Consider the following 12,468-nt stretch of genomic DNA (forward strand, 5'->3'; position numbering starts at 1 on the left):
GCAGACTGTACCGTTAAGGACATCCCTTTATGCTTTTGTTTATCATGGCAACATAATAGCTGTTTTGATGTGTCCTCGGCTAATGACGATTTAATCATTTGTTTACTACGAGGTATATGGTGATATTTAGTCATCCTTTGCTTTAACGGTTAAGCACCTCGCACATATTTTTTCATCTAACGTCTCCATCACAGTGTTTCTGGGTGGAAAAACAACCTTTGAATAGCAATTTTGTGAACACAAAGTCTGTCATCTCTCTCTCTTGCACCAAAGCAGAGGGTGGCTGTGTTATGCTAATTCAATAGGAGCTTAGTAGGAACATTTTATATGTTTTCTCTCCTTTTTTTGTTATTCGTCAATATGTTCGCTGACTATTTGTGGAAAAAAAGCAGCTCGGCTCCAAAAAAGCCCATCAATGACAGACTGAAAAAGCACAGAAGTAAGGCATAAAGGGGAAAAATGCCTGCTTAATGCTCACACTTGCATCTGAGGCAGCAATCTGTTCTGTTTTATTTTTAAAATGGCCTTTACCCTTGTGGAGAATGTCACACATCCCAATGTTAGATGATTTTACCCTTCAACTCACATTAATGAGAAACTGCATGGAGACTCTTAGATCCTAAGCACATCTGACAAGTGCCAGCAACATTTGCAAATCCTGTGAAATAACCATATGTTTGTCATTGCTTGAAAGACTTTTTGGGCTGTTGGAAAAACCATATGTTTGTTTTTTTAGCTTTATTATTTGATATTTCTAAGCAAAAGTATCTAGACAATTTTCCACGCTTAAAATATTATGGGTATCAATGCATTAGATAAAATAAAAGTTACTTTTTAAAGGGTCATGAAACCTGGTTTGAGCACCTGTTTGTTTTCACCACATTTTTTAAAAATGCTAAAAAAAGTGAGTGTGGTGCATTGTGAAGTGGAGGGGGAAGAGGGGAGACAGACAACACACAACTTTGTGTTCAGACAGTTTCATTTCACTCCCATTGAGTTAAACACACAAATAAATGCACAACCATTTGCATCTGCATGGAAAATATATGAACGTTGAACCTCAAATACCTTTTAAGACTTATTTAGCCTTTTATGGTATATAAGCCTTTTGATTGGTTGATCTATATATAACTTTGATGAACATTATTGATCACTTCAAATGTTGACTTCTGTATATCAAATAAACTCCTTTTATTTTGCCTTCTGTCATGTAGCTAACCCCAAACTATAGTTTTGATGCGTTTATCATCCATCTAGTTCATCCATATCCTCACAGTCGTCATTGGGATGATGGTGCTTGTCAATGTGGGATCAATGGATGTGATTGTGGTGTTGAAAGCAGTGCCTATGAGCCGTGCCAGCTCGCATTACTGTTAGCGCCCGGATCTCGCCCCCTCCTGCTGCTGAGGCAGACGTTCCCTGACTCTGCCAGATGACCAGCCTGCACACCTTAAGTGAAACATATCGCAGCTATTGCAAGTTCATGGAAATTTTGCACAGATGTCCAGAGAAAGACACAACACCTTCTTATAAAAGGTCTCACATCAGTCGAGTATACAGAGCCAAGAAGTAACTGTTTAATTCTCTTTGTTGGTCCTCGGGCACCTTGCTCAACACTGCCCACTTAATCTTCACAGGAGCCGATCGCTCACGTACACACACACACATACTGCCTATAGATTTGGTTGGCTTGTTTATGACCTTGGTGAAAGGGTTATGGTTTAATCAGTAGTTCGCACTGTTTCTCCAGGCCTTTCCAACCTATTGTTGCAGCGTAATGAAGGCTGCTACCCTGAGAGAAGCTTTACCACAGCAGGTCGAGGGCTGATCTGGGATCAGGTGCTCCTGTGTTGGTGCTGATCTCTGTGGCTGTGCCAAAAACATTCTGTTCCAGGAACACGACACTTTCTTTGTTTCACGAATTTGATTCGATTTCAGCGTGACCTCTAGTGAAGGAACAGATTTTGATCAGTGCCAAACATAGACACTTTTAATTTTCACTGCAAAAATTAAAAGCTTTTGAGTTTTCACAGAAACTCTTTAGAGCATAGATAATATAATTTACATTTATTCACTTGGCAGACACTTTTAACCCAAGCAACTTGTACTTCACTCGAGGTACATAAGCATGTGTGTTCTTAGTAATTGAATCCATGACATTGGCATTGCTAGAGTGTTTTTCTTCTTCTTAAAACCTTGCTGTACCCATTATTTACAACAGTTTGATTTATTAATTTTAGGATTTTTATTTCTTATTTTTAAGAAATTACTTTCTTTTTCTACTTATTTCTAATGATTTATTAATTGGTGAAAAATACTAAAATGACAAAAACTAAAAACTAATAATTACAGAATTTTTTTCCCACAAATTCAATGTGTTTTTGTATTTATTCATTTTTTAATTATGTAAATATAGAAACATTCAAAATAAATATTAATTTCATTTCAGCAGTTGTTGCATGTGCTTTTACTTACTCTTAAATTCAATTGTGTGATATTTATATGTATTGGCTTTATATCGGCCACCCTGCTCAGATATCGGCATGAGCATCAAAAAATCACTAGTTAAGAAGAAATTTATTGTTAAAAAGTTTTGTGAATCCAACCCCAGGTTTGTATTGGTTTAGGTTTTGTGTCAATATTTGGTTTTAAGTGTATCCATCCAGGAGCAGTGAATGGTTCTGTGTTTTCTACTTTTCTGTCAACTCTGAGAGAATTAAATCAATATTAATCAATCTGCATATTTTTCAACATATTCATAATCGATATATCACAGCAGTAAATGTATGCAAATGTTATTTAGCATTGTTTATCTAGACTTTTTAATGCTCAAACCATTTTTCACATCGCTGCTCTACCAGTGAAGCCAAACACAATGTTAAACTCCAGCTTGTGGAGTAACCCATCCCAGTTTGTGTCTCTGATAGATTTTTACAAGCACTGTGCGGTTGGAAGGTACACAAATAAAGGCGGTAATGCACATTGAATGAGTCAAAGCAATCATTTTCTATAAGCTGTTGGAACAAACTCCACCATTGAATATTCAATTTGCATCCGCTCAAACTTTTTGAAATTAACTTTAGCCTGCAGTGTGTTGGGGCTGAGAGATAATCACACAAAGGGGGTTCGGCCCTTCACCCGCCGGCGTTTGCATCGGTAAATCTCTGTTTTTCTTTCCCAAGCCCACAATCGGCCTGCCGCTCGACAGAGCCTTTTGTGCGCACGTTAAAGGCTCTTTATTGATTGGAGGCAAAATGTTTTTAATGTTGTTGATGAGATTTTGAGATTGGCCAGCTAATGGGAAAATAGAGGCCCCTTTTTCAATCAATTTTTAACTCAAGTCTTAAATTGAAAATCTTTACCAATGCAATTAAGGCTTATTTGAAAGGTACACTAAAACTTTCTAAATGTTTTTATACTCTTTTTCTTTTTTTAAACACTTCAATTTAAAGCTTCAAAATGATGTGTGAATACATGCTTTTAAATGCTAAGTAACGTCTCTCCCCGCTGTTTTTCAGTCATGGGTGAAGGATAAACAAACAAAATAAAAGAGAATAAATAATTTGCCTGAAAGACCCTTCTAGATGCATAAAGGTCCATGATTATCAATTAACCGTTTTACTTGTAATTACTAAAGTTATTCATTAAACCCAACCTGCTGATCACAGGGAACGTTTTCTTCTGATTTCTGACCTGAGACAAATCAAACTGCTTGCATTAGCATTAATTAAATTGTACACTGCCTCCATGTCAACAAATTCATTTCCATTGCAGCCACCGGCAGCAACAGAATATGCATTAGTGTCTCATCGTTTCCTTCGTCGGCGAGGAGAGTTTGAAACAGCTGGCTGATTTTAATAGACTCGGTGTCCTTGTTGTTTTTCCTCAGTGCACGTCAAAGCGGGAACCTGTGAGGTCATTGCAGCCCACCGTTGCTGTAACAAGAACAAAATCGAGGAGCGCTCCCAAACTGTCAAGTGTTCTTGCTTCCCTGGGCAAGTTGCTGGGACAACAAGAGCGGCTCCTTCCTGTGTGGACGGTAAGACGTTTGTTTGTGTGTGTGTGGTTTCTGCTGTTTGATTCTGTTTAGCAAAGTAGCTTATTATTTATGCTATACTTGATAGATAGATAAAATGTTAGACTTTTATATTATATTTTCAGTGTAACATTCATTTAAAGTGTCAAAAATGTGTTTTTAGCATGAAAAATCACTCACACAAGTATAAGATATCATGTAAAAGAACAAATATTTCTAGGTTGCTAATTATAGACAATATATAGATTAATATAGCTATCTGTCTGTCTGTCTATAGTAATTAGGATAATATTAATATATTCTATTTTGTTCTTGGATATCACAAATAATTGTATTATTTAATAGATATGTGGTGGTACGGTGATGTTTTCAATAAACATGAAGGAATACAATGCTACTGTAGAAAAAACATGGCACAATTTACAGTAGAACACAGTAGAAAATACACAGGAAGTAACTTGTTGCTTTTGCCTTTTTTATTATTTTAAGGATTAATGCTCTTAAATGAAACCATAATTTTAAAGTCTAGCCGCCCCTCTTTATCTCAGTCTCATCTCTCTGGGCTGTCACTTCTGAGTCAGGGCCCGTTTGAGTGTGACACCGTCATCCTGCTGTTCGCTCGAGTGCAGCGTGGGCTGCTTGTCTAATAACATGTCAGCGGCCCCCTCACTGGACAGGTCAATCGATCTTGATCTTCTTTTCTGCCCCCTAATGCATCTGACAGGTGCTGCCACCCCCTGCTGAGCACTGAGACCACAGCACATGATTCTACCTGCTGCATGAGGACAAAAGCCACTACACTTAAGACTGAAAGTCACTTGACCTCTCTACACTGTTTTTATGCGGTAGATTGTGTTTACATACTGTGGGTTGTGAAAGTCTGACACAACATTGGAAATCTGGGATTTTTTGTTGATAATGTAAGTTGTATTGAAACAAAAATTCACTAGTGGTCTGGTCTCAGACTTTTGGACCCCAAAAACACAATCCAAATTGTCAAAGAAGCACGTGTAGAAAATCGAGAAAAATCTAGAAAACTGCAAAACTAACCATGTTTATTATAGTTGCTTGCTATTAAATACACTTGTTATTACTTTAAAATTATAATAAAGTAATAGTATGAGAAAATCAGTGGTGGCCAATTACCATGGTTTAATCATAGTAAAAATAACTGTAGCAACTCTTTTGGTAGTTTTGTGATGTGTATACATATTGTATACATATACCTGTATGTCGAAATTTCAAAAACATCACAAAATAGTTTTGAGGATCACAGTGTTCTTTATCCGTGTTTCCTTGCAATTGAAACAGAAAGTCGGGATGGAAGATTAAAGTTTAAAGGGCTCATTCTTGTTTTTAACATCTCTGGTAGTCTTTTAACTTGCATCAAAACTTGCTAATCGCTAATTGCAAATGTTTTTTTGTTATTTTGGAAGAGAGGACATTCTCATTTTACAAAGCATTTTATTGGCCACAAAATTTTTTATTTTTGTGGTCTGTTTTCCTAAATGTATATTTGGTCAAAGTTTCACCCATGATCATTAAAATAGTGTGCCTGTGGTGATATTTCTGCAGAATTAAATTATGTCTCTGCTTGCATGTTTTGTTGCACTTTAAATGTACCAGAGGGCTCCACATCAAAAGTGCAAAGCTGTACCAGGTGTGCTACTGAGCAAGTTTACTACATCAGAAAAGCCATACATATGAACCTTGTAATGTTATGCAAACCTAAAAAGTATTAGTTTACAAATCATGAAGTATGGTGCACTATTTTGAGGTCATAATATTGTGCAAGGAATCATGCAAATAACCTATTAAATCTATATAATACTAAATAAACTTATTAAACTGTAATCTGCCTCTGTAATCATCATTTGTGTGAAAAGGAATAAAAGTTGTTGGTGTTTTAATGTCACAAGTGTTCATTTTAGCTGGAAGCTGCAGTGAATTTGATGTATAGGTGCCTTTTTTGGAAATTTGTAGGTAGAGGTAGAGGTTCCATTCAGCCTAAAAGTTTATTTTATCATATAGTTGGATTCAGCTGATAGATATGGACCTAAATCCACAAACTTCGATTTTGATATCCTGCGATCTTAAAAAGTTTATAGCTCCTTCCTCTCTGCCTCATATTAAAAGTTGAGGCCTCAAGCTTGACAATGTCTTCCTCCTGCTTCTCAATTCCCCTTAACCCTCAACATTGTGCCAATCCCCCAGACCGCAACTCTTGTCATCTTGACATGAAGGAAGAACTTTATCCCGAAAGACATACAGTGAGCGTTGAGTCCACATCGGATTGATGGATTCAAACCGTCAGCTTTGAATCAAAGACCTCCTCTCTGACTAGCCTCATTGTTTTCGGGAGAAAGAGATGCAGACATAGTTTCATTTCTTCTGACAGTGGACGTGAGCGAGATCTTCTGAGGTTTTCTCCTTCTCTCAATCTTCATTGCTGCATCCTTCAAAATCTTGGATGCGTGGTGATTTGGGCATGTTTCTCTCCCGTTTTGGCAGTTCCCACAGAGTGAGCGGAGTGTTGAGATTCTCTCTTCTTTCTGCCTTTCTCTCTGTCGGCGCAGCTTCTATAGTAGCACAGAAGTGGTGGTGTCAGATGCAGCCATGTATGGAGGGCGAGGAGTGTAAGGTGTTGCCGGATCTTAAAGGTTGGAGCTGCAGCACGGGAAACAAAGTCAAGACGACCAAGGTGAGAAGGAACCCATCCAATTACAGCACAGTTGTACAGCCATCATAATAATGTAAATTCCAGCTTGAGAAATGTTCCAGAATATCTGTAACAACAGTCAGACTGTACAACAATAATTAAAAAAAAAAAGTGGGCAAATGCATATATATATATATATATATATATATATATATATATATATATATGGGCTAGGTTATAAACTTAGTCATTATTATTAATTACGGTACTGAGAATAAATATTTTTAAATATAATAATTTAAAATGAATAATTTATCATTTAAACTATATAAATATAAAAATATTTATTAATAACAAAAATAATACAAAAATAAAATATATGTTAATTATAAAATATATGTTATAAAAATATATATTAATTATATTTAAATATTCATAATATACAGTATGAATATAAAATATTAATTAAAATATCAGTTAATATACTGGTCATTTTAAACTGGACAAATAACATCTGAACAGCATTCTGTATTATAATATTATAACAGTATTATAACATATACCTCACATTTATAAAACTAAATACTAAAAACATTTTAATTTACATTTTGAAATCATAAAAAATGTTTATCCTAATAATTATAAATATACTGTACAATAAATATACTGATCATTTTAAATTTGATAAAATGTGACCATGGACCACAAAACCAGTCATAAGGCTAATTTTTTTTTTTTTAATTGAGATTTACACATAATCTGAAAGCTGAATAAGCTTTCCATTGATGTATGGTTTGTTAGGATCGGACAATATTTGGCCGAGATACTGTACAACTATTTGAAAATCTGGAATCTGAGGGTGCAAAAAAATCTGAATATTGAGAAACTGTTGTCCAAAAGTTGCCCAAATGAAGTTCTTAGCAATGCACATTACTAATCAAAATTATGTTTTATTTAGAAACATATATTTAAGAATATAAATATATATTATATATATATTTATGGGACCATATATTTATAGTAGGAAATTTACAAAATATCGTAATGGAACACAATCTTAATGTTCTACTTAATATCCTATGTAATACATAATATATTAATGTTTTTTCGCATAAAAGAAAAATCAATAATTTTGACCCATACAATGTATGATTGGCTATTGCTACAAATATACCTGTGCTAATTATGACTGGTTTTGATATCATTTGATATCTGAAATGAAAAGCCTTTTGCTAACTAGTGTTAGCCGTTGCTTTCATTCTTCCACAGAATGCACAAGCTTTCTGCTTTCTTCAACTGTCATGCTTTCAGCTTGTTAGTGGTCCTTGCATTTGACACTACATTTGTCTTTAAATAAAACACAATCTGGAACCTTAGACAAATTTTATTGTGCAACAAAAGCCTAGACAAAAGAAACACAATGTGGCATTTAGGAAAGTCTGCAGGGCAATGATGCGCTTCCGCAGGTTAATGTGAGTTATTGTTTTTATGTTTGCCGCCGCATGTTTGCGAGCCGCTGTGTATGTTTGGTTGACATGCAGGGCTTGTAGCCATCCATCAGACTGAGAAGTTTGACTCACCAAATGCCTGCGCTTCAGTCGAGTCCTCCATTATTCATGGGGCAGAGGGGCCTGCGTGAGGCAGACCTTTTTTTTTACTTTAGCCCTGTTAATAATTCATGCGGCTGCACTCACGTCAACAGCAGGCAGACCTCGGAGGTGTTGGGAGCTACTCTCAAACCTGGGCTTGATTTTTGGGGCCCTCCAGGCCACCGTCCATGGATGTGGACATGCAATATAACTGCAAGAAAAGATCCCAGAAATGATGAGGGCATGATGGGATTGTTTAATCTGAGGTCTGATCTCTCTGATCATTACTTTTGAACTTTGCACCACATCCCTTGATTGAATTAAATTGTGAATACATTTTTTTGTGATGTTCTGAAGTGCTAATTATGATTTATCTTTTTAAAATTCTCAAAATTATAAATTGTGGTTGACAGTGGTTTGTTCTGGAAAAAAAAAAAGCGAAGACGATTGTTGTATAACAATAAAAATGAAATTTCAGATTCTTAAAACCACAGCAAAGAATTAAGATACAAATTAATTTGTAAATGGGTGGGGGGGGGGGGAGGGAAAAAAGTTATCAAATATAACATGCACTACCATAGTTTTGGGGCCGGTGCAATTTTTAAGAAGTTTATATTTTAATTAAGCAAGGATGCATTACATTTATCAAAAATGACAGTAAAGACACTATATTGCAAACGTTTTTGATTTCAAATAAATCATGTTCATTGAGATTTCTAATCTTTATAATGTATCACAGTTTTAATTAAGCAGAACAACTGTTTCTAATATTGATGATAAGAAATTATTTTTGAGCCTGAAATCAGCATATTAGAATGATTTCTGAAGGATCATGTGACACTGAAGACTGGAGTAATGATGCTGCAAATTCAGCTTTGCATCACAGAAATTAATAATATTTTAAAATATATTCAAATAGAAAACAGTTATTGTATTGTATTGTAATAATATTTCACAATATTACTGTATTTTTGTTTAAATAAATGCAGCCTTGTTATAACATTATAACATAAGACACTTCTTTCAAAAACATAAAAAATTGTACCCACCCTAAACTTACCCTGAATCCTAAACAGTAGTGTAATACATTTACATTACATTTAGACATTAATACGTTTGATATTATTGTATTATATTAACAAGTGCCAGCATTTAATACAATATTGTGTATGTTGCTGAAAATAACACAAAGTTTTGTGCCATATGACAAATTGTAATATTTATAATATTATAATATTATATATAATATTTAATATTTTAATATACACTTAAATATCCTGACCTCTTTGCTTTATATTCTCAGTAGCTCAGTCTGAACTTGTTTCTGTTGAATTGATGGTCTAGTGAGTCCATGTCTGAACCAGAGACGGAGGTAGGAAGTGAAGGAGACGGTAGCCAGGACACCTTCCACTTCCTCTGTGTGTCCTCCAGCTGCCTGCTGGCAATGACCTGAAGGTGTAGATTACACTGGGCTTCCCTTAGCAGCCTGCCAGTCTGGCCTCATCCAGAACTATAGAGACCTGCCCTATCCTGGCCTCTGAACCCAGAGCCTTGCTTTTGTGTTTCAGAGCTGGAACAGGACCAGACTTGCATGCTAAACCCTCCCAGGTCCAGAGGAGCTAGCGGTTCCGGTCCCTCAGTGTGCTGCTCTCTATTTCGGGCCGCTACCACTGAGCTCATGCTGGTGGTGTGGTTAATGACACTTATAGGTGACAATACAATGTGCCTGTGTGAGCATGTGTCAGTCCCCGTGCTAACACCTCATGCCTTAGAGGAAACTTCAAATAGAAGACTTTTTCATTTTTATAGCGCTGAAGGCCCTCTAATGATCAAGAGATAATTACTTAACACTCTGTGATTGTTGTTGTTGTGTTATGATGATATATGCTAAAGTGTTGTAATGTTTAGTCTACAGCGATGACACCTCACATTAACATTTAAGTGGGCGGTATGAAATCACTGTAGAAATGGCACAAACAAACAAATAAATAAATAAAAAAAGTATGGCTGCCCTCTAATAGTCGACTAACAGAAGAGGTTTAGTCGACTACATTTTTTTTTAGTCGCTTAGTCACAGGACTTAGTCGCAGAATGGTTAGAGAGTCGGACTCATAATCCAAAGGTTGCGGGTTCGAGTCTCGGGCTGGCAGGGATTGTAGGTGGGGGGAGTGAATGTCAAGCGCTCTCTCCACCCTCAATACCACGACTGAGGTGCCCTTGAGCAAGGCACCGAACCCCCAACTGCTCCCCGGGCGCCGCAGCATAATTGGCTGCCCACTGCTCCGGGTGTGTGTTCACGGTGTGTGTGTTCACTGCTGTGTGTGTGTTCACTGCTGTGTGTGTGCACGTTGGATGGGTTAAATGCAGAGCACGAATTCCGAGTATGGGTCACCATACTTGGCCATATGTCACTTCACTTCATAAATCAATGTATAACTGTAATGTAATGTATACTCTAAATCCACTGATTTTTATCCAGTCCAGCTATGCTGAAATCACATGCAGACATGAGATGATAACTTGGACTCCTCTTTTTCAGGTCACACGATAGTCTGGGACCAATATACATTTGGGACTAGCAGCTTTTTTTTTTTTTTTATCAAAGCAATGGAAATGAAGATACATAGACTTCAAACTACTTCACAACTATTGGGATCAAGTTGTTGGACCTCAGTTGAATACTAATGTCACTTGGAATGGACCATTTAAACACATGGAATTTTCCTCTCTTTTTTCACCCTCTCTTCTATTTTTGCTCTGCCAAACTCCTGTCTTTGCTTTCTAACAGTGTCAAACAAGATCATTCACCATATAAAGTAAATATTCCATAAAAATCAACATGTGGACTAGTTCAGAGACAATTCTGCGATTTCAGAACAATGGATTACATTTCCTTTTTGAAGCGAAAGTGGACTTGAAAGGTTGGCTTATTACTTGAATCATATGTTCCAGAGGCACTAATATTCAGTCCCCTATCCTTTGGTGCCAATATTTTCTTTCTTCTACTATGAGCAGACTTTTTGATCAATGTGAAGTGTATGATTTTTGGGTATGGTTTTGGGGGCACTAAGCTCCATTTTGAAACAGACTTGTGCAAGAGCAAGAGGCAAGTATGATGCTAAGAATTACTGGTATTAATAATGGATGAAAAAAGTTGAAGTGGTCTATGGGAGCAGTGAAAAAGAAGATAGCAAAAAGATTTATTGTTTGTTTTTAAAAGCCTCGGTGGCCAATATTGCGTCCAAGTGTCAGTATTATCTCAAATAAAAGTATCTCTATGGAAAAATCTCATCCAATTGTAACTTTGAAGCATGATTACTCTGCCATGCCATCATAAAAGAGAAAGCTCATTTAAACGTAGCATCCTCCCACCAACAGAACAAAAAGAATAAACAATCAGACATCTTTCATTAACCATCTGTCACGACGCATTCTCCAGCTTTGATAAAATCTTCAAGAGCATCAAGATGTCACATGACTATGCTAATGTTCGCATTGAAATTGACATGTAGCCTCTGTCTTTGATATACAGTTTTATGTGCAGACGCCACATTATTAGCATTCAGTCAGTGAGTCACGTAGTGCTTTTGCAGCTGTCACAGAACACTTCAGACTGACTTGCACAGGGCAGGGCTAATGCTATTAGCATAATACCATTTGCCAGCGATTTTGTCTGGCTAATTTACCATTAGCAATATCAACAGCAGAACAAGGAGGGGCAATGTGAGGTTAGTCAAGATGTCATTTACTTTGAGAAGTAAGTCACACAAAGGCTTGCTCCGAACATGTCATAAACATAATGTTCAGACACTGGAGCGTTCATAATGATGGACTAATGTACTAATGTGTTTAGCTAATTGCAGACAGTGAGCAAGCTTTCAACTGAAAGAATATGTCATTAGCCAAGACTAGGAGATAAAAGCATTTAGGCTTGTGTGTGTGTGTGTGTGTGTGTGTATGTGTGTTGAGGCAGTTTTGAGTGCTTTGACTGTGTTTTCAAGACATTGTGCTACAGGTCATGGCATTGGGACAAAGGGTCGGTCTTCTGAAACGGAGAACTCAAAGACCTTTCTTGCCCTTGAATCACGGTAGGTGTTTGAAGTGTTCATAACAGTGTTGTGGAGTGAATAACACAGTGACACTTGAAACGTAACTACATGTTTAGTAGTGCACCATTAAGAAAG

The 12,468-nt window shown here is 36.5% G+C and overlaps 1 protein-coding gene across 1 annotated transcript in view; it reads left to right on the top strand.

The window, feature by feature from the left end:
- Positions 1 to 11,662, top strand: part of LOC306844659 (chemokine-like protein TAFA-2) — an 81,372-nt gene extending 69,710 nt beyond the window's left edge. Inside the window, exons 3-5 of the mRNA XM_079376957.1 lie at positions 3,890 to 4,039; positions 6,613 to 6,737; positions 10,824 to 11,662. Coding sequence (XP_079233083.1) covers positions 3,890 to 4,039; positions 6,613 to 6,737; positions 10,824 to 10,835 — 287 coding nt within the window. The 3' untranslated portion in view covers positions 10,836 to 11,662. The remainder of the gene's footprint in view (positions 1 to 3,889; positions 4,040 to 6,612; positions 6,738 to 10,823) is intronic.
- The last annotated feature ends 806 nt before the right edge of the window (positions 11,663 to 12,468 follow it).

Source organism: Barbus barbus, assembly GCF_936440315.1.
Source record: "Barbus barbus genome assembly, chromosome: 25".
Taxonomy (NCBI): Eukaryota; Metazoa; Chordata; class Actinopteri; order Cypriniformes; family Cyprinidae; genus Barbus; species Barbus barbus.